This window comes from Lactuca virosa, chromosome 3 (assembly GCF_052849685.1).
Source record: "Lactuca virosa cultivar CGN04683 chromosome 3, Lactuca_virosa_CGN04683_v6, whole genome shotgun sequence".
NCBI classification, from domain to species: Eukaryota; Viridiplantae; Streptophyta; class Magnoliopsida; order Asterales; family Asteraceae; genus Lactuca; species Lactuca virosa.
This window is the reverse complement of record NC_136428.1, coordinates 148,203,877-148,227,833: the sequence shown is the minus strand read 5'-3', so window position 1 is coordinate 148,227,833 and position 23,957 is coordinate 148,203,877. Positions and strand designations below refer to the sequence as shown.

The 23,957-nt window shown below is 38.9% G+C and overlaps 1 protein-coding gene across 1 annotated transcript; it reads left to right on the top strand.

Moving 5' to 3' along the window:
- The first annotated feature begins 11,872 nt into the window (after positions 1-11,872).
- On the top strand, positions 11,873-12,346 carry LOC145164158 (uncharacterized). Its single transcript, XM_079082883.1, has one exon. The coding sequence runs from the start codon at positions 11,873-11,875 to the stop codon at positions 12,344-12,346; it is 474 nt and encodes a 157-aa protein (XP_078939009.1).
- Positions 12,347-23,957: the final 11,611 nt, after the last annotated feature.

Here is a 23,957-nt window from a genome sequence, read left to right as displayed (position 1 = left end):
AAATCCGATTTTTTTCATAAGGTTAGTAGTTCTATCTATCTTGTAGCTTTAAATTCGTAGTTTTGAATGTACATTGTCATAATAGTAAAACCTAGATCTAGGGTGCATGTACACTTAGGGTTTATATTGAATGCTTCTGTTGCCTAAATTTCGTGTATAGATGCATAGAAAACCATTCATTACTCATGGAAGAGCAATCACTATAATTATTTTTTTAAGAATTTGCTCAACATAGTGTGATTGTACTATAGTAGTTCCCTTGTTTACTCGTTTAATCCCAACTCCAAGGAACATTTCAGACTCTCCCATGTCATTTGTTGAGAACTTTGAAGATAACAACCTCTTTGTTTCACCAACTTGAAGTTTATTAGTTACAAAAATCAACATGTCATCAACATAAAGGTAAATAATCATATTGACACCGGAAGAATCAAACTGACAATAAACACATTTTTTTGATTGGTTCAAAATGAATCCACTTAACATAATAAACTCATGAAATTTATGATGCCATTTTGAAACACCCTGTGTATCAAGCACAAGTTATGTGCCTTGCAGTATTATGGAGTTGGTATTTTCCCATCACCACGACGTGTTAGGACTTGTACCACGACATGATGGTCATTTAATTACGACAACATGGTAAGAACCTTGCCACGACGCGGTGGCGGCTGGGGCCCAAAACTCTAGATCTCGGGCCTTTGGCTTATCTAAAGGATGTGATGGCTAGGTTTCAACCTCCATTACCCTCCTAAGTCAAGAGAGCAAACCCTAATCCTTTATTTCCATTCTTGAGCTCAGTTTGGTGCTTTTGGTGATCTTTGAAGAAAGAAGGAGAGCATTTTGGAGCAAGGAACCTTTTGGCAAGTTCAAGGGTTTCATTTAAGCAACTTCTGGAACATTGTAAGACTTCTTATCCAAATCTTGTTGGTTGGTTTCTTGTAGAAATTATGATCTAAGCTTATTTGGCCCATTTAGTGGAGTTTGGATGGTTGGTTCCATTAAAGTTTGCAACTTTATGGATCTTTGAGGTACCAAATGCTTTACATATCCTATATATGAACTTCATATTTATATTGATGCCATGCATGGGGTTTTGACCCTATTTATCACCTTTGTGACCTAATTTGGGAGGAGACATGCATTAGACATTCATGTCTTCATAGCAAGGTTTTTATGAAGCTTTTGGGTGCTAGGAAGCTTCTTGTAAAGTATGAGTGTTGAGCTTAACAGATTAGGAGCTTAATACATTATGTGTAGTAGACTAAGGCTTGGCCTTCTGTGATTCATTAGGTGATGTGTAGTACCAGCTTCCCGACCGTGTGAGCTATGTCGTAGTCTACTTTGATTTGTAAGGCGATTCTTCTCACTATACTGTGTAGAATGCTAGATTGTCTTTGTGACTCTTACATGTATGTTGGGCGGGGGCCCATTATGCATTTTGGGTGGGGACCATTAAGCATGTTGGGCGGGGCCCGTTATGTATGTTGGGCGGGGCCTATTTTGGTATGTGGTATCTTGGGAAACTCACTAAGCTTTGTGCCTACAGTTTAAAGTTTACTTGTTTCTGGTACTTCTAGTAGCAAGGGTAACGAGTCGGCTTGATTGCACTGCATCCACCAATGGTTTCGCACTTTGTGATTTTGGGATTACTCTGATGTTTTCATGAAAATTGCAACTTATGTTTTGGATTATTTGAATTATGAAATTTATGGAATTTTTTATTACTTTAATAAAATGAAAATTTTATTAGTATTTTTGGGATGTTACACAGTTTTTAATGTGTGTGCTTCACCTTATACAAAGATTTCACAAGAATACACACCTTAGGATCGTTTTCGGGCATAACAAAACCTTCTGGTTGTTTCATGTAAACATCCCTGTCAAGCTCACTATTCAAAAATGATGTTTTGACATCCATTTGATAATAATCAAATTGTGAATAGTCCTCAAGAAATTAACATTATAATGGTAGATATACCTGTTAATGATGTGTATTTGTCACAATAATCAATACCATGTTCTCTAAACCATTGAATGACTAACCGGGATTTGAACTTGTAAATAGTTCAATATACCTTCATCTTTTTCTTGAAGATCCATTTTCAAACTTACGGTTTGGAATCTACTGGTAAATCTGCCAACACACAAGTGTTGTTATCTGAAATCAATGACATTACATCGCTAGTAGCCTCCTTTAAAAATCCAATGTCTCATGGGGATCCATAGCCTCTTTAAGGGTATTTGGACCATCCCCAACGTGGTTACAATATGAATATTATAACGTCACTTCGTTCCTTGCTCCTTCCACAAAATATTGGAAGTGGGAACTAAAATCTTTAGTAATCTGACATCTTTTGCTTTTACGGACCTGATGTGTTTCTGGGACAAAAACATTACCTAAACTTTCTGAATTTTTCACCTCTAGTGGTAGGAATTAGGTACTTAGGCCTTTGTATATATGAAAAAAGCAATACAAATTGCATTATGAAACTCTATAATGGTATTAACGCATATGATCATTAGTCTTTATAACATAGAACACGTAGGATTTGGAATTTTTTTTTTCATATCTAATGAAAATGCAATCAATTCCTTTTTCTCCCAAATTCGTTCTTTTGGGCTTGGACAATTTTACAATCGCTAGACAACCATAAACCAAAATAATACCTCGAGTTTAGAATTTCTTGAACCAAAGCTCGTATAAGGTTATTTTTTCCATTTATTTGGAAATCTATTTAATCCATAACATGTCGTAATACCCAAAATGTCTAACTAAAACCTGAAATAAGAGAGCACCAAGTATACCATATTCTTCAAAACTTGTTTTTTTTCGTTCTGCCACATCATTTTTTGTGTTGTATGTGGAGCCGTTGTTTCATGGATGATTCAAACTAATTGTAAATAATTAGGATCCATATACTCCCCCTCCCTAGTAAGTTCTGATACATTTAATTGAATTGTCCAATTACAATCCGTTTTCGGTTTTGTATATATTAAACTTTTTAAACGCTTCATCTTTAGCATTCAGTAAATACGCATAACATAACCTAGTTGAATAATTATTAAAAGTAACCATATATTTTTTATTTTCAAGAGAAGATTTAGAGTGGAAAACACATAAATCACTATGTATCAAATTCAAAACATGTGAATTTCTAGTAACATTAGGGTACGGTTGTTTTGTGATTTTCGTAAGCATGAAAGTCTTACACTTTCAACACTACTTTCAGATTTCGATTAAACCCAACTTTAGACATTTCATGTCCCCTTCTAAATTTAATATAACCTAATATATTATGCCAAAACATGGGATTATCTAAATTTGAAGTAGAACCATAAATATATAATTACTACTAGATGCCAATTATTTAACAACATATAAACAAATTATTATTTCATAATAATATCCACAACCTACAAACATACCACATTTGGATCATATATACTTATCCAACTCCATAATTTGTGTATATCACATATGATATAACAAGCCCCTCGAAAAAATATTCTTTTGAATCTTTGGCACAAGAAAAACATTAAATATAATAATTGTTTTTCCCAAAAGTGAAAATCAACATAAAAATACCCCTTCATAAAATTGGCTTCAATAAGTCATCTCCCATGCGTAAATTGGGTCCATCTTCAATTGGTTCAAATTCCTCAAACCATCCTCTATTTCTACACACATGATTAGTAGCAGCCAAGTCAATCAACCAAGAGTTATCACTATCTTTTGCATAAGAAACTTCTGGATTGGTGAATCATAATTTGGAACCTATTAACGAAGATAATTTAAAGGTTGGACTTTCAACATACCTTAGTCTTTAGACCCGCCTTGTCCAATCCATTACTTTCGAAATCATTCTTGGTGAGTTTCACATGAAAAACACGCTTAACATGTGCAATTCTATGATATCCAAGAAACCAAGTCCTTAGGTTTCTTGTTGGGTTTGTCATGGCCATTATACTTGCATTTCTTGTCATTCCCTTTGTAGTTTTGACTATTTTTCATCTTTTCTACCATGTGAACTCATGGGTTTTGAGCAAAACATACAATCCTATATGTGCATGCAACCCTAATTGAAGATCTACGTTTTGTCTAATTGAACATACAATAATGAACAACAAAGTACAAACCCTAGATCTATGGATAATAATCGAAAATCACATAATAAGGGTTAAGATACATACCTTTGATTATTATGTAGTAATAACAATCTTAATCAAATCTTGAAAGACCTTTGGTAGTAAGCGCCACAAGTGTCATGCCTCTAATGGTTCACAGACAAACTCAAGCAACCAAGGAATACTATAGAGAGAGAGAAGGGAAGAAGAATTTCGGCTCTAAGCCTTTTGGAGGAGTGCATAGACGAAATCTAACCCTAAGGAGGGTTTATATAGGCGTTAGGAAGGTATTGGATAAGGCAGGTGTATCCAAGATAACCCTAATCCCTTTACTCCCTCCCTAAGGCATACAAGGCACCCTTAGAGCCCAAGAAACCCTAGAGATGCTCTAGATTTCGTTCCACCCTCATTAGGGAGGTTCTAGAATTATCCAATTCTCAACTATTGAGCATTGTCACCTTTAGTCCTTACAGTTTTAATTAATTCCTTTAACCCCAAAATTAATTCCAAATTAATTTCTGATTAAATATTAATTAAAAAATATGATTTCTAATTAATATATTATTTCCAAAATACATTAATAAATCATTCATTTTGATTTCTAATTAATTTATTAACCAAGTAATAAATTAATAAATCATTATTCTCTCTCTAAAAGTTATCATATTCAATTGTCAGGTTTGAAGGCAACCCAAAAGGACTGTGTTACTATCAATTCAAGTATATACCAATTATAGTTATGAGCTTAGACACCTAATCCAACAGTGGACATCACCCTTTCCAATATCAAACTTTCCTTTCTTTTTGTCACATTCTTGAACCTATAGTGATTCCTCAATCTGTATATGACTCCCGAGTTATACCCATGATATTTCCTTCTTTTGATGTCTTAATGTATGCTTAAAATCCTTTCAACAACGTGGTAACTTGAAAATCACACTCGACACACTGATTAATTTCACCCATGTTCACCTTGTGAAGTGTGAGTTGATCTAGACCGTGAAGATTTTGTTGTATTGCTCCATAACCGATATTCATTCTATTATCTTGTAATTATGAAAATCACTCACTAAGAACTTTTTACTCAAATCATATTGAACAATATATTTAGACTCAAGAGAATTCACAATTCTATTGCACTCTCTATATGTCGGTATATATCAAAAAGAGCATTAGACAAAAAATTTGAGAATATGGAATTTGCAGATGTAGCCACCGTTTTCGCCACTTGCTTCACCTACTTGTTTGTTCCAACGTCCCCTCTTCCACAATCTCATGGATCAACATACTCAGAATGTAACCAACCTTCAATATCATAAGAAGAAATGTATCTTCTTTTTTCCAAAAGTGGAAATCATTTCCTTTGAATTTCTCCAACTTGTTAAAGTTGGATTTCATGTCTTTAATAAATTCGCTCATACTCGTTATTGTAGAAACAATAAATATCAAATTTGATTCCTGGTGTTTCGTGTAAATGAGGTGATTTTCGGAATCACAAAAAGATCTTGAATTTCTTGTAGGATCATGTAAATCAGTATCCGAATTTGATGTTTCGCTTTTGTGCCTGGTTTTCCATGAAATATAAACTATGAGGATAATTATACAAGGAACGAATTTATTTCTATTGCTCTTGATTTCTCTTGTGAACTCGTAGTGTAACTTTTCTTTCGATTTGAACTCGTAGCATGACATTTCCCACAACTTGAATCTATTTTGAGTGTGAATATGAATGTTGTAAAATGTGATGTGGTAAAATAAAAGATTTAACACATATTTATATGGTTTTTTTTGAGAAAAAATTAGTCATTAGGGTGTTTTAGCCTTTTGGCACTGGTTACAAGGGGGCTCGAGAAAACAACCTAAAAATGAATGATTCTTGCCGAATCCGAAGTGGTCGAATCGTGTTCCCAGTGGGAGTGTAATTACCAAAGCTCTTTCCTAATGACATCTCCAACCTACCAAATATCATATTTTCCACCACACTTTTGTCTTCATTCACCTCCAACCCTACTCGATTTCTTACTTCATTTATTTGGAAAATGAATAATATTACTCCAAATATGGAGTAACACTATTCATTTCCCCATAAAATGGAGTTGAAGTTTGAATTTTCGATTGTAGTCCCTAGTTTTTATGTTTATACATTTTTAGTTTCTTTTTATCTATTAGTTATAATTTAAATGTAATATTTAATATGTGCAATATTATGTTATATATTAAATTATATTAATAAATCATAAATATGAAGTTTAATCTTTATATATCGAATCATATAAAATTTTGAATAATCACGATAACATATTTTATAAAAACATATACACAACGCGTTAGTTGATCATTTATGAGAAAGCGTTAGTTGATCATTTATGAGAAATTTATTCCAAAGCATAAATATTTATTAGGTTTTTTAAATATATGTATAATATTTCTATAAATAAATATATAATAATTATTTAAAGTGACTATCTAGTAAATTTTGGTTCAATAAATTCATAAATAATTTAAATTCATTATATACAAATAATTTATTTTGTTATAAGTTTATGATATAATATATATATATATATATATATATATATATATATATATATATATATATATATATATATATATATATATATATATATCTCAAAAGCTAATCGGTACAAATCAATGTAAGTTACAAACTGTAACATACTAGGAATGAGTTTAATATCGTCTAAGCTTAATTCATCTGACAGTGTCCACCATATTATCATATAAGATCATCCGTTATACCCACCACTAACTACTATAGTGGTGGGTGCCACATCATCACCACTAACCACCAATAAACATATGTGATACCTTCCATTAAACACACCACTCCACCTCATTTATTTAATTAAATTTAAATAAAAAATACATAAAAACCATATAACTTTTGTTTAAATACTAGTTTTTCATTAAATTTAAATACCAAATTACATTAAATAAAAACTACATTAATTAAAAAAATAACATTAAAAATAAAAATTATATTAATTAAATAAAAATAACATTAAAAATAAAAAACCTAAAAATACCAAGCATAACTAACATAAACTACCCCTATTCCCATGTCGTGTTCTAAACGACTATTTCATCGCCAGAAAAAGCTCCAAATCTTCGCTGTCGAGGTCGTCCGCTTTCATTTTCAAGATTTCCATATCGATTTTTGTTTGAAGTGTCGCTTGTGCCTCTTGAAATGACGTTTGCGCTTCAATCATTTTTTGTTCCACCGACTCATAATCTCGGCCTTGTTCTCTTGAACTTGCACACATCGATCAAATTTCTCTTCAAAATGATCCATAACACTAGATCCCGTAGACGTCGACCCCGATTTTTTTGCTTAACTTTTTCCAACGGGACGACAAAGAGGTTGCTCGTTTTCAAGATCGAGCGGATCATCGTTGATGTCGATATGTGTTCGTCCGTCTGATTGTTGGGAAGTTGCATCCGAGTTTCTTGAACGCTTTGAACCGGAAGAGGTTTGTGAAGTTCCTTCCGTTTGTTGTATCCATTTTGGAGCGTCTTTCAATTTTAGCCACGCTTTTACATACGGAAAAGCTTTGCGGGTTGGCGTTGTTTTTTCAAATTGGTCCAATGCGATCTTGAAGACATCAAAATCGTTTGACCCTCTTTTGTGTATATTTTGGAGGTTGTTGTATATTCCTCCAAATTTCGTGCATTTTAGTCGAATATCGCGCCACTTGAAGCTAATTTTTTCGGGATTTCGAGATTCACTTCCCGTTAATGCATAAAACACGTTTTGAACTTTCTCCCCAAAAACAATTGAAGGTTTGATTATCTCCTTCATTTGGGTCTTGGGAAGCCGAAACCCACGCCTCCGCTAACTTTTCTTCTTCCTCTTTTGTCCATGGCACGCTTTCTTGGGTAGTAGTGGGTCGCACCAATTTTTAGTTCCTTTCTTCTTTTTTGGTTGAGGTGGTGTTGAAGGTTGGGTTTCCGAAATGAAATCCGACGAATGAGGTGGTTGTGATAGTAGTGGTTGTGAAGGTGGTGGTTGTGATGATTGTGGATTGAACTGTTGTTGGAGTTGTTGGAATTGTTGAAATTGGTGAAATTGTTGTTGAAAGGCCGGAAAAAGTTGGTATTGTTGTTGGAAAAGTGGTGTTTGTTGGATTGGGGAACCTGTTTGAAGTAAATTGACAAAACCACCTTGATGTGTTTCCATGGCCGAGAATTGACGATGGGTGGTATCTAACGTAAAAACGTTATCTGGTTTGCAATTTCTAAAGTTTGGAGGGGTATTTTGGTTGAGATCCATTTTTGATGGTTGTGGAAAGGTTTTGTGTATTTTGTGTATAGAGAAAGAAGAATGGTGTAAGAAATGATGATTAAAAGTTTGGTATCTATAGATATAAAATGTTTGTTAAAAAAAAAAATTATTTTTAAAAAAATAATAATAATAACCGTTCAACGGCTAAAACCATTCCAAATCGAAGGAGAGGCTTGATTGGCCGTTTGCGTTTGTTGTCCGAAGCACGAGCCAAAACGACCACGCCCGGCCACGAATGGTTGGGGTAGTGTGCACGACTCGTTTTCGTGGCCACATAGTCCACGCCTCCACGGATCGTTTTGTGGTACCTATACCGTTTGGGCTAACTAAATAAACAAGTAAAAATGTAATCATCCCTTTGTTTTGTTAGGTTAAGAAAACTGATTGCCAATTTAATCATTTCATCCATAGTTATAGATTTATTGTGAAAAATAATATGATACAAATTATTATTTCTTGCTTTAGTGTATATCTTACACTGGTTTTTAAAGATGCTTGGAAGTAGTATTTAAAAATCATGTAAATTATCCGTAAAAATCTTACATTTTATGATTATACAATATATATATTCTAAATTAAAGGATACTTTTAAATTATATGAAAATTTGAATATCTCTAATTAAAATAAGAATTTTGCGTTGAGTTGTTTGACTTTAACCAAAAAGTTTGTGACTAGAGTAATAATTGTGATAATTTTTTCCTAGAGAGCGAACAATCACTAGGGTTTTTTTTTTCTTTACAAAATGATACAAAAAGTCAAACAACCACTTCCACTTTTTTTTTTCTTCATATTTCCAGGTCGATGTTTTAAAAGAATGGACACGAGGAAACATCCCTAAACCAGTTCCTTATATAAATTAAATCTAATTAAAGTAACGAACAAATGTAAGTGGGATCAGGAACGTATTAATGAAAATCAAGATGATATTTTATTGACTTTTTTTGTAAAGGCCGTACACCGTTTTTATATAATTTAGAAAAAATAACAAGAATAGTTACAACGCGAAATATTTTTGATAAATTTATTTATTTATTTTTCTTGACTTTTTACACAAATGACAACCATCTATTATATCTTTTTTTAAACCGCAAATAATATATATATATATATATATATATATATATATATATATATATATATATATATATATATATATATATATATATATATATATATATATATATGAAATAAAGGGCACATATTAGCAAGAAGCTAGGACCTGACCAAAATTACAAAGAAAGGAAATAAAAGAGCATTATAGACAATTAAGGTGATAAATGCAAAAAATGTGATATACTCCAGACCACCCAGTTACCGCAATCTACATTCCCCCTGTGATTGCACCAAGTAAAAGCTAATGAAATCACATTATCTGCAACCTTTGTAGAGGACATTCCTAGTTTCTTGAAGTTTTTGTCATTTCTGGCCAGCCAAATATTCCAAACGATACTATAGAACATCGTTAATAGAATGTATTTCTTCCTAGGGCAATTACTCCAAACAGCTGCATAATCAATGAGGCTTCTCACATTTGTGAATGATTTATCACCTATACCGCACCAGCCGAATATCCATTCTTGTATCTCGTTGGCATAATCACATTTAACTAGAACATGATCAACTGATTCATTCTCCTTGTTGCACATTGGACAAAGTGTTCGGAATATTGACTCCCCTTAGTGCTAAGGTATCTGCCACTAGTATTCTTCACAAAGCAGCCCTCTAAATGAAGCATCTATCCTTAAGAGGGATAGTCTTTGACTACCAAATCGGTTGGCCACTGTAAGAACTCTGTTTGGATTCAATTAACTTTCTCAACAGTTTGACTGTGTATTTCCCAGTGGAGCTTAGCCTGAAACGGAACCCAAAGTCAGTTGCCCCCGACACTGTCAAAGAACCAATATCCCTGTACATTTGAAGCAACTCGTTTGATTCGACAGTCCCTGTTGGTTCGTGTCTCCACATCCATGAAAAACCATTGGTCGAGAGTCTATCTACCAGTAGTGAACAACATTTTTCGTTTCAATTGCAAACAAATTGGGATATTTTTGTTGAACCGATCCATTATATCAATTGTGAAAAAAATATGGTCTCATAAAACAATTAATTTAAAGAAAAAGTTCATTTATTACGAATTTGGTGCTCTGAAAAACTACACATATTAATGTGGTATTCATATCTTTTATCAAATTATTTTTGAAGTTTGTATTTATTTATTTTTGTAGAGATTTTCAAAATGTATTTACAGGAAAATGATAAAAAAAAATGGATGTAAAATAAAGAAATTAATTGAAACAAAAAGTTAAATAGGGTGAACTGGTTTTTAGAAGTTTCAAATTTCGGAATATGCCACGGTACAAAATTAGTGGTCAATTTTGTAAATTTTGTAACAAACTATGTGATACTTTAACAAATGTTGTCCCATTTTATCCTTTTATAAGATTTTCTTTACTATTTATGACTATGTTATAAAGCATATAACTTAATCACGAATGTTATATACCGAATGTTATTGTGTATTATATCGGTGATATAGCTATTAGCGGCAGGCTAATTATGGTAAATATCGTGGTAATTATTTTTAAGGGGTTGATTTGTATAAAACATTTTATATACAACAATTTGAACTTTAAAATATTATATTGTACAACTTTATAAAAAATAAATTGTTGTATATGGAGAAAGATTGTTGCGTACGAATCATTTCCCTTATTTTAAGGAGAATTTGGTCCGGCCCATTCATTAATCCATTAATTTAGCACCAAACTAATAGCCCGGTTTCGTTTTTCTTTTATTTACCACCTAATTAACTAAAGTAATACACTTCCAACGTCTTTTCCTTCTATCGAATCCCTCTTGGGCTTATGAATATGGATTACATGACCATCAGCTCCGATACAAACGAGAGCTACAAGAAGGCAATATCCCCTTTTGACTTATGTAATTATGTTACAAAAATGAGGAGCCAAAGGAAAATAAGTGGCATTCTAGTACATTTTTTAACGGCAGCCAAGTATTATACAAGAGAAGAAGCCAGCAGCAAGTAGAGCAATACAACAAAGAGTTTAACAAACAAAAAAAAAGGCAACAAACAAACCAAAAGCCAACTATAACTAACAACAAAATAGGGGAGAAGCACCAACGAAAAGTCTAGCACCGACATCCAAATGCAGATATACCAACCTGGGCGTTTCCACTATGGTGCCTGTTAGTGTACACTTATTGTATAAGCCCATATATTTGTATATTTATAGGCTTTAGGCCCATGTGGCCCTATGTATCTTCTATATGTACACTGTTGTATTCGTGTTTGCGACATATGAGAATGATATCACTTTACATGGTATCAGAGACTTTCTCAAAAGCCTCCTAAAATCTCTCAACTTTCTTCTATTCTCTAATCCTTTCCATTCCTGCTCTAGTCTTCTTCCCTGTCAACCCTAATGGCCGGAGATGCTCTTCCACAGCCGCCTACTCCTCCTGCAAAGGCCTATGCTGTCAACAACATCAAAACTTATGTTCCATTCGTTCTTGATCTCAACACTCACAACTATGACTCTTGGAGCGATCTTTTCTCAGCCCACTGCATCGCCTTTGGCGTTCATGATCATATTGACAACACTTTCGATCCACCTGCAACGCCACCAACTGATTCAAAATGGAAAGAACTTGATCAACTCGTGAAACTGTGGTTGTTTGGCTCCATCTCCCCATCTCTCGTCACTTCTGTCTACTCCATCAATGCTACAGCACGGAAAATTTGGTGTAATATCGAAGCCCTATTCCGCGAAAACAAAGATGCCACTGCTATGCAACTTGAAAGTGAGTTACGATCCATCACTATGGGAGAACTTTCTGTTCATGACTACTTCACCAAAATCAAGAAACTTGCGGACTTGCTGGAAGGAATTGGCTAGAAGGTTAAAGAAAAGAACATTGTTATCCATGCCATCAATGGTTTATCTAGCAAGTTTGAAACCACTGCTGGGATTATTCGACATAGCAAGCCTCTTCCAACCTTTGATGAAGTTAGGTCGATGTTGCTCGTTGAAGAACAGAGGCTCCTTACCAACCGGGTTCCTTCTCCATCTCATGCTAATCACTCTTCTTCTCCCCAGCTTCTTCATACTTCCACCAACAATTCAAATCGGGGAGGAGGAGCTACCTACCATCGCAATTCCAACCGAGGAGGAGGGAACAATCGCCGCCGCCACACTTCCTCTGTCGCCTCCGGTCAACCACTTGTCGACACCGGACAGAACGCAGGTCACCAGCCCTATGGCTGGGTCTTCATCCCGCCACCGACGCACCTGCTGTCGCAGCCTCCGACGTCGCCAATCTCTCCAGTCGTCGCTCAAAACGGTAAATTGGATCAGTGCCTTTCAGCGCCTTTCTTCAATCCTCAGCAACATATCGGCCCCAATTGGACCAGACCACCCTATAATCACACAGCTGGGCTCCTCGGTAACAGACCACCTCAGGCCCAATACTCACCCTACAGCAATCCACAAGCTCATATGCTGTCCAATAGCAATTTACAACCCCCATGGGCCTGGCTGGAAGTCCATATCAGCCCACCTCACTTCCGAGTATGTTTAACACCATGTCTCTCAATGACCCAATAAATGATGGGTGGGTTATGGATACCGGAGCAACCGATCACGTTCACACGAACGCAGGTATACTTAAATCCATTTGTAATAATGCTCATACTCCTCATTCTGTTTTTGTTGGTAATGGTTCTGCAATTCCTGTTACGACCTCGGGACATACAAATTTTCCCTTACCTAACCCTTATCGTCCCCTACATTTAAAAAATGTACTCATCACACCAAACATTATCAAAAATCTAATATCTGTCCGCTAATTTACCACTCAAAATAATTGCTCTATTGATTTTGATCCCTTTGGTTTTACTGTTCTTGATTATCAGACACGGCGACCTCTCATCCGTTGTGACAGCTCCGGACCTCTTTACCCGGTGACCGCTTCCTCAAGTCATGCTTTTCTCGCCGCCAACTCCACCACATGGCACCAACGTCTTGGTCACCCGGGTGACCAAGTTTTGAAACATTTATCTTCCAATAGTTCTATTTCTTGTAATAAGGGCACTAGTGTCATTTGTCAAGCTTGTCAACTTGGCAAACACACTAGGCTCCCATTTCATATTTCGAACTCTATTGTTTCTGCACCTTTTGATATTATTCATTCAGACTTGTGGACTTCTCCTATTACTAGTGTTGGTGGCTTACAATATTATATTTTATTTCTCGATCATTACTCACACTATCTTTGGGTATATCCCCTTAAAAACAAATCTGAAGCTTTTAAAAAATTTCTACATTTCTCCAATATTGTGAAAAATAAATTTGGGGCTACAATTAAACATTTCCAATGTGACAACGGCCGTGAATATAATAATCAATTATTTCATGATCATTTCGCTTCTCATGGCATTACATTCCGATTTTCTTGCCCCCACACCTCTCAACAAAACGGGAAATCCGAACGCGTGATCCGTACTATCAATAATATGATACGTACTCTCCTTCTCCACTCTCACCTTCCACCTACTTTTTGGGCAGAGGCCCTTCACATGGCTACTCACCTCCTTAATATCCTTTCGTCTGTACCCATAGCCAATGACACTCCTTACTATCGTCTTTTTCGTTGTCATCCTACATATGATCATCTCCGTGTTTTTGGATGTCTATGTTTTCCAAGAATCCATACTACAAATAAACTTCAACCCCGTTCAACTCCATGCATCTTTTTCGGGTATCCCACGTATCACCGTGGTTTTCGCTGTTACGACCTTTCCACTCGACAGATCATAATCTCTCGTCATGTCACTTTTGATGAGACTATCTTCCCTTACGGTTCAGTTACTCCCACCGAACCTCCATCCTATGATTTTCTCTCTGACACAGAAGTCTCGCCCATAGCCCGTCAAATTCTTCATCCATCATATATCCCACCCACTCCTCACACTACTGACCTAACTCCTCCAACCAACCATAATCTACCCATGGAGGATTCACTTCCCACTCCTCCCCCTCCTCCCACTCATCACATGCATACTCGTTCTAAAAGCGGAATTTTCAAACCTACCCATCGCCTTAACCTTCACTCCTCCTCTATCTCCCCTGTTCTGAGGTCACAATTACAGGCTTTGAAAGATCCAAATTGGCAAAAAGCCATGCATGAGGAATATAATGCACTTATTTCAAATGACACCTGGGTCTTAGTACCGCATCCTCCTGGCGCCAATGTGGTCCGATCTATGTGGTTATTCAAGAAAAAGTTCAATGCAGATGGCTCTCTCTCGTGCTATAAAGCTCGTTTAGTAGGTAATGGTCGCAGTCAACAACCTGGTATTGACTGTGATGAGACCTTCAGTCCGTTCGTTAAACCGGCCACTATTCGTACAGTTCTAAGTCTAGCAGTATCACGACACTGGCCCATTCACCAGCTTGATGTGAAGAATGCATTTCTTCATGGTCACCTTCAAGAGACAGTCTATATGCATCAGCCACCAGGTTTTCGAGACACCCAGCATCCAGATTATGTCTGTCATCTACAGAGATCTCTTTATGGTCTAAAACAGGCTCCTAGGGCCCGGTATCAGCGATTTGCTCAGCATGCCCTTCATATGGGTTTTCAGCACAGCAAGACGGACTCCTCTTTATTCATATATCATCATGGCTCCGATACTGCATATCTCCTTTTATATGTTGATGATATTGTTCTCACAGCCTCCTCCACAACTCTCTTACAGCGGATTATCTCCTAACTTAGTCGAGAGTTCTCCATGACTGACCTCGGAGCTCTCAACTACTTTCTGGGTATCTCGGCCACTCGTTCTCCACATGGTTTATTTCTCTCTCAAAAGAAATACGCTTCAGAGATTCTAGAGCGAGCTCACATGCTCCAGTGTAACCCAGCCCGCACTCCAGCCGAAACGAATCATAAGTTAAGCGCCGATGGCCACCCAGTTTCAGACCCTTCTCTGTATCGCAGCCTTGCTGGAGCCCTTCAGTATCTGACATTCACCCGTCCAGACATTGCCTTTTCAGTGCAACAGATCTGTCTCTACATGCATGATCCTCGGGAGCCTCATCTTCATGCTCTCAAGCGTATTCTTCTCTATGTTAAAGGGACTCTTGATCATGGTCTTCAACTTCACGCATCTCCTTCTTCTGATTTGATCGCGTATTCTGATGCCGATTGGGGTGGGTGTCCAGTCTCTCGTCGCTCTACCTCGGGTTATTGTGTATTCCTTGGAGATAACCTTATTTCATGGTCTTCGAAACGTCAAAGTGTCATCTCTCGATCTAGTGTACTGGCGGAATATCGTGGGGTGGCCAACGTTGTAGCCGAAACTTGTTGGGTTCGCAATCTTCTTCGAGAGCTACAGTGTCCTCCGCACAAAGCTACCATCATCTACTGTGACAACATCAGCTCAGTCTACATGTCCTCAAACCCAGTTCAACATCAACGTACTAAACATATCGAGATTGACATTCACTTTGTGCGCGATATGGTTGCTCGTGGGTTAGTTCGTGTGTTTCACGTTCCATCCTCCGCCCAGTACGCTGACATCTTCACCAAAGGGCTTCCATCTCATCTTTTTCAGGATTTTAAGACCAGTTTGAATGTTCGGAATCATCCTCCCGATCAAACTGCGGAGGGATGTTAGTGTACACTTATTGTATAAGCCCATATATTTGTATATTTATAGGCTTTAGGCCCATGTGGCCCTATGTATCTTCTATATGTACATTGTTGTATTCGTGTTTGCGACATATGAGAATGATATCACTTTACAGTGCCCGTAGAGGCACTGCCAATGCCTAGTTTTTCCGGACGCAGTGCATAAATTTTAAATTTTCGATTTTTTTTCTACTAACGTGACACTACTAAAATTTTCTGTGACACCCCTACTATGAAATCCTATGTCCGCCCCTGGACAACAATAAACCAAAACCAGTTACTCGATTCCAAAAGTGCCAGAAAAGAAACAGGGGTATAAAAGTCTTTAGCCATTAAGGAATGAACTTCCAACCGACAAGGTTTTTTTTAAGGTTGCAAAACTCGGCTAACTCGACACCCTGCCGAGTCGAGCTTGACCTACTCGGTCTAACAACTCGGAGAAAATTCAAAATCGATCAAAATCAGTGCGAGCTGGTCCATATCGGACAAACTTAGACATGTTCAACGCATATGATGAGTTTAGATTAATTCTTGGGAAACATTGATATAGTCCCCGATGAGTACCCGGTTTTTTATCCCCCCATCGATGTGGGACTCCTCTAGATGAGGTGTAACATCCCGTTTTAAGTAGAGTAATTAAATAATAAATCAGGAACCCCGAGAAGTAGTTATTATTATTTTATATTATTTGAGCCCAAAATGTAATAATAATTAGTGGGGTGTTGGTTTCAGAAAGCCAAATGACAAGAATTGAATCTCCAGGGATTAAAGTATAATTTTGGGGACTTAATTTGTAAGGATTTATGGAAGTAGGGACTAAAGAGTAAGTTCTGGACCTAAGATGAGAAGATTTTGTAGAGGAGGGGCTGATTGGTAACAATTTGGACTTGATTTGTAAAGGGTTTCAGAAGGCAGGGTTAGAAGTGTAAAATATGGTTTTCGTTTGAAAGAAATGACGAAGAGAAGGGCTAAACTTGTCATTATGGGGCAAGGTTTCATAAATCGGGTATATAACCCAAAGCATCACCGATAAACCCTAACTCTAACCATTATAACTTCAGCCGCCACCCTCCTCCTTCTCCAACCTCCCTCCAGCCGCCACTGTTCGCCTTCCATGCTGTTCCGATTAGCCAAGACCGCCAGCGACACCCTCCATGACCGGGGAATATCGAAGATCGACGGGTGAAGAACGGGCGAAGCCAACGATCTCATTTCCCTTCCGACAAGGTTGTGTGGCCGCCATGAGCATCTGCTGCCACTATCTCTCTCCTTTTTCTTGCGTTCTGCCGCCGCTGTTATCGTATTTAGCCGCCACGGTTGCCGCTAGCGTTGCTGCGTCCCAACGTCATCCGCCGCCAATGGCTGCTGCTACTGCCCGTTTCTTGTGCGGCTGCCGTCGCAACCCACCTCAGCGGGTGTTGAGTTCATTTTTTGGGCATAAGGATCGGTGTGCGTGTTTTTTTATGTGCTTTAGGTGTGCTGTGGTATTGCGTTAAGTGCAAGTGTGTGGGTTGTGTAATCTGAATCGCAAGAAAGCCACCACCACCACCGTGAGGTGGTGGCTGGCACTCCGACCACCGTCTGCCGCCACAGTGCGGTTGTGTGTGTGAGTCTATGTTAGTGCGTGTGTAGGTGTTATTGTGTGCGGTTATTGATTATCGCGTTGTATCATTGTATTGATCGGAATAATGAAAAGAAAATCTGTAACCACCACCGTGAGGTGGTGGCTGCCGCCTCCTGCCGCCACCGGCCGCCGTGTCGGGTGGCGGTGTGCCTTGTTTGGTTTGTGACTCGTTTGGATGTTGGACAAGGGACTAATAAACCCTAATGGGCCAAAAGAAACCCTAGTGGGCCCAAAGAGACCCCAATGGACCCAATAAAACCCTAATGGACTTGATGATATTCTAGTGGGTCTAATAGGCCCAATAAAGACCTAATTGACCTAAAAGCCCAACAAATTGATAAATGGGCTAGTAATTGGGTTGGAAACCCTAATTAGGGTTTGGAAAACCCTAAAGCCATAAAACTCTAATAGTGGGAATCGTTTGGGACACACACGAGAATTAATTATTAAACCTAAAATAATAATTAATAATCTTTGGCAAAATAACTTAAGGCAATAATTGACTTAATGGATTAAGTCCTTAATGGGTTAAGTGAGAAACACTTAACCCTAACCATCATTTCATGTGAAAGCCCTAATCTCACTTGAGCCTTGAATTGGGCCTTCCTATTGGGCTTTGGTGATTGGACTATTGGTGGGCCATCCAAGAACAAGTTAATGGACCAAAGTAATTAGATGGGCTTTAGGATAAGGCCCATGTGAGGACTTAGGCCCAATTTGGAAAATTGGGCCATACGTTGGGATTCGACCCATTATTTTACTTTTGGGCTTTTGTAGTGTGAGTTGGACCTTGGGCTTGGAACCCAATTATTAATTGGGTATTGTTTGATGTTGACAGTTCGGGAATCTGTCAACCAGCAGCTGGAGTTTTATCTGCGGGACTACAGCAGTGTCAGGTGAGTTATCCTCACTATACTAAGGGGTCTAAGGCACCAAGGCCGGCCCATTGGATATGTTATCCTAGTAGTGCTAGATGTTGAGTATGGGTTAGTGCTGCATGATAGTGGTTATGCCAGTTAGGTAGACCTGTAGGACTACCTGTGATGTTATTTGATTATTGCATGCTCAGTGGTTATGATATGTGTTTGTGATAAGGGATGGGTTGAGGTTGTACTGCTTCGTGCGGTAGCCAACAAACTCTAGGAGCATTCCAGTTACGGGCTAAGGGAGACTCGTACTGTGGGCTCGGGAGCATTCCAGTTACGGGCTAAGGGAGACTCGTACTGTGGGCTTGTGGGTATTACAGTCTGTAGGGCTGTGGACCCGTTATGTGATGTTCTGTTCAGTTTGTTATGATTTGTTTATGTGGACTGTATTTGTATCGGTATTTTGGGGGTAACTCACTAAGCTTTCAGGCTTACAGTTTCAGTTTATTGTTTCAGGTACATCAGGGGATCGGGTCAAGGCCAAGGCGTGATGGTACAACTCCTCACTTTTTATGACTATGTTTCTGGGATGCTCTGATAATAAACTATATTGAAAACATTTTGTAATGACTAATGGGTTTTGAATTGTTTAAAAAGTTTTAAATTGGCTTGAAATTTTAGGGTGTTACAAGTTGGTATCAGAGCCTTGGTTTGAGTGAATTGGAGGAACACTCGTGTAACTCCAGTCTCAAATCAAGGAAAGGATTTTCAAAATGATTTTCAAAAAGGTTTTCAAAATAAGCAAAGGAGGATGCAGGGTGTACGATCAGCCGAAGCCAGTAAGTAGACCCCAAAATACCATATAAGTTATTTGATTATGAGATATGTTAGAACATCATGTTAGTACTAGGCTAGGGATCTTCAGGAATTGCATGATAGATTGCCTGATTACATGATGCCTGCTAGCCTAGGGTTTCCTTTATATGAGATTGACATCATTACTGTAGTTGCTTAGTGTATGCATCACGATTATACATAACCAAGATCTTATAGCCTGAGAATGTTTGATTTGGCCTTATGTTCTGTTCTTGTTTGATTGGGAGCTTAGGGTAGGATCGGATATTCGAAAGTCTATAGGGTCCAGCGTTATGTATGGCTAGCATACCCTAGTGCTGCAGGGTTGGTGGAAGTTTCATGGATGGATGGGTTGTGTGAGGCCAGTAGGCCAGTTATGAGATATTTAGCATTCCTCTAGGAGTGAGGATTGAGCGCTCGCCATGTTGTGTATTCAGTTAGGGCGTTGTGGTGATACTTGAGACAAATATGGGTAGGTGTGGAAGGTAGTAGGGGCCCATACTACTGAAAGCACAGGACCCATACGCGTGTCAAGTAAGTCACAATCCCTAGGGTTGGGCTGGGAGTTGGTCCCCTGCCATTATATGAATTATCAGAGATCTTTCTGGTGTCTTACCAGAATGGTGAATACGAGACGGCTTGAGGCCGGATCCAGGTTAGGATCGGGAGCTGGCAGCTAGGATAGACCAGCATTGTCAAGGGACCGTGTCGGTGAGATCATCCGGGAGGAGGTGATCGAGTTTGTTTGGGAACAGTTACTAGAGATGTTTCGATCTATTAAGACCGCCATGGTTGAGTATTTTGACGAGCGCTATGCAGCTATTGCCGAGACGGTTGCCGCGACAGCTATACCAGCTGTAACGACGGCAAGGGGAAGAGCTGGTCGAGCTTTTTAGTACCGAGACTTGTTATTGGTACATATTCTGATGAGCAGAGGGTTGCAGTTATCTGGGATTAGGGAGATGTTCTGTACTTGATACATTCTGCGGGTTAAACGGGAGAGTTTAGCACATGCGTTTCTAGATTGAGGCTTCGGGGGTTTTGCTCAAGGCCGGAATGTGAGTCGCGGGGATTCTGGAAAAGAATAATGATTATGTTCAGCTGGAGTTATGCAGCTGGAACTAAATGGTTAATTGGTAAGATTGGAATGTCGTTTTCTAGGGCAAGGATTGTATTCTTTCAGTTTGCGAGCTCGAAGGATTGAGCAGGTTTGTGACCCAGGATCAGGTTGTATTCCATCTCGAGGTCAGTTGGTCGCCGGGATTTGCGACAGTAGTTCAGCGCTGGTAAGCGCGGGTGGGTCGATGTGGCATAAGTATTTGGAGGTCCAGTTCGCCTTGGACCTCTTGTATCGGACGGTATGGATTGATTGTGCGATCTATTGCACTCTTGGAATTGTAGACTATGTGTGGGGAGCAGTTGTAGCCCAGATTAGGGCAAAGGTTGCTTTAGCTACTGCAGTTCAGCTGTGAATGATTGAGCCGAATAGTGAATCAGGGTACGAGGCCCTGAATGGTATGATTTCTAGAGCCGAGAGCGGGAGATTTGTTGGAGCACTTGGGAAGAAGGGTATTATACGGGAGGTCTGCGGACAGGGTCCCACAGGATGGTTATTCAGTATTGTCAGGATTCAGTGGTGTTAGTAAGTGTTATTGATTGGCCGAGGAAAGCGCCAAGGGAAGTAGCTCGTTGTTGAAACATTAGTTGGAGCATCTATTCTTTTGGACTTCAAGATTTGGGTGTGGGATCATTCGAGCGTTAGGGACTGTTGGTTTCCCGGGAATTCAGGAAGTGTTCATCTAGTTATCAAAAGCATGTGATCATTTGGGATTGGCTGGTAATGGAGCACCAGTTGGAAAGAGTTGGTTGTCATCAGATCGATCGTTGGAAAGTGAGAAGGATTGGAAATTCTCCAACTTTCATGTAATATGAGGACTTAGTCGAATCTAAGTGGGGGAGAATCGTCCCGGAATGCAGAAGTCGGATCGGTTTTGAAGGTGGGATAAGTTTCTTATTGTTGTCAGAAAGGAAGACAACCCAAGTGGCTGATTGGTTTGAGGCTTGTGTGAGTTGGGAGTTCGGTAAAACTCCCCAGCGTGTGAATCGTGACATCTCGGTGCTTGACAGCAGAATTGGGAATTTTCAGATTGAGCGTCAGCCATTGAAAGTTTTGTCTGTTGCTGTTCAGATTGCGGTTTCAAGAAGGGTCGGACAGGCGTTAATCGGTGAACCTCCCAGAAAGCGGGAAAATCTCCGAAGGAAATTCAAGAGGCGACAGTTGAGGAGCTAGGAACGCGTCGACAAGTTACTTGTGCACTGTGCTTACATTTCCTAAGTCTTTGGGGTATGTTTCCCCTCAGTAGTGGAATAGACTTTTTGATTCTTATCGGACTCGGATTTTCGGTAACCTTGGGGAGTAATTGTGGAAGTTTACTTGGACTAGCTTTGGTATTAGTAGAATCGGATCAGTCTCAATCCAATATGGGCTTTGTTTCGAGTGAATGTGGAGTTAGGGATTCCCAATTATGTACCTGGTAGTGATTCTTCATGTCTAACAGCGGGTATACAAGGTTGCAATAGGGTTGGTTCAGCTTACGTGATTGATCAGGTTTGGGATGAAGTTTGCTTATGGATTCAGAGTTCGGCTATCATGCTATTCTAGGGTCATGTGCGATAGTGAGTTGCATGAGTTTGCTTGGATATAAACTTATTATATAAGTGAATCGTGCATGGTGGGATTTCAGTATCGTGGCACTGGTTGGTGAGTGTTGTAAAGGACGTTGGTCAGGTCTTTTCTTTTGGATAAGGTTGATAGTTTATCAGGAGCATTCCAGTCATGAGCTGAGGGCCAGGTAGGGCATACCAGACTCATGCTGTGGGCTCAGAGGCAATCCAGACCTATGCTGAGGGCCTTGTAGGGGTATTCCAGTCATAGGCTGTGGGCCTGGTGATCTTAGTAGTCTACTTCTTCTGTTTGAGCGCTTTCGGAATAGACATGTTGTTGAGATCTGGGCGAGCCGTAATCGGCCAGGAGGAATCAGAAGATTTGTGAGAAATACAAGGGTAGGTTCTTGAACTTCAAGTTATAAGTTTAGACCCAAGTTTCATACATAGTGGTATTCTGATCTAGGGTATTCCATCCCGAGGATGACCGGACCCTATGATTGATTGGAAATGGCATGTTGGTATTCCAACCCAAGGGTTGATTGGGCCAAACATGCGAAGGATACGAGGGTATTCTATCTCGAGGATGACTGGACCCGTCGTAGGCATGCCTGGTATTCTAGCCCGATGCTGATTGGATCAGATATGAATGTTCGGGCATATGAGCCAGTTATTATAGGAATTAGTGATCAAGATGAATTTCTCTTGAAGGAGTACCTGATCTCTTGTCAAGAAGAGGATTATAAGTAGCAGTGTGGGATTTGTGGTTTTATTTTCGGGCGGGAACCCCAGGTTTGTTGCAGTTGGGTAGCCATCTGGGAGATAAGGGCCATAAATACAACAACAATGATCCAGTATGGGTAGTCTGTCAGGGAGCCAGACTATTCCGAGACTCCAGATTTCGGATTGTATAAATGTGATCATATGGTAAGAGATTCGTTTACTTTTCTGATTTTAGAACCCTGCGAGGGTTGGATATGGTTGCCTTGGAGAGACTAGAGTCCTGCTCTGGATTGTAGTCAAGTAGTTCTAGTTGTTTGGTGTGTAAGGAATGATAAGAAACGATTTCGAGGACGAAATCAAATTTAAGTGGGGGAGAGTTGTAACATCTCGTTTTAAGTAGAGTAATTAAATAATAAATCAGGAACCCCGGGAAGTAATTATTATTATTTTATATTATTTGAGCCCAAAATGTAATAATAATTAGTGGGGTGTTGGTTTCAGAAAGCCAAATGACAAGAATTGAATCTCCAGGGATTAAAGTATAATTTTGGGGACTTAATTTGTAAGGATTTATGGAAGTAGGGACTAAAGAGTAAGTTCTGGACCTAAGATGAGAAAATTTTGTAGAGGAGGGGCTGATTGGTAACAATTTGGACTTGATTTGTAAAGGGTTTCAGAAGGCAGGGTTAGAAGTGTAAAATATGGTTTTAGTTTGAAAGAAATGAGGAAGAGAAGGGCTAAACTTGTCATTATGGGGCAAGGTTTCATAAATCGGGTATATAACCCAAAGCATCACCGGTAAACCCTAACCCTAACCATTCTAACTTCAGCCTCCACCCTCCTCCTTCTCCAACCTCCCTCCAGCCGCCACTGTTCGCCTTCCATGCTGTTCCGATCAGCCAAGGCCACCAGCGACACCCTCCATGACCGGGGAATATCGAAGATCGACGGGTGAAGAACGGGCGAAGCCAACGATCTCATTTCCCTTCCGACGAGGTTGTGTGGCTGCCGTGAGCATCTACTGCCACTATCTCTCTCCTTCTTCTTGCGTTCTGCCGCCGCTGTTATCGTATTTAGCCGCCA

Bases quoted from the DNA above. Each gene is read 5' to 3' on its own strand.
- LOC145164158 (XM_079082883.1), top strand. From the start codon at position 11,873: ATGGCCGGAGATGCTCTTCCACAGCCGCCTACTCCTCCTGCAAAGGCC.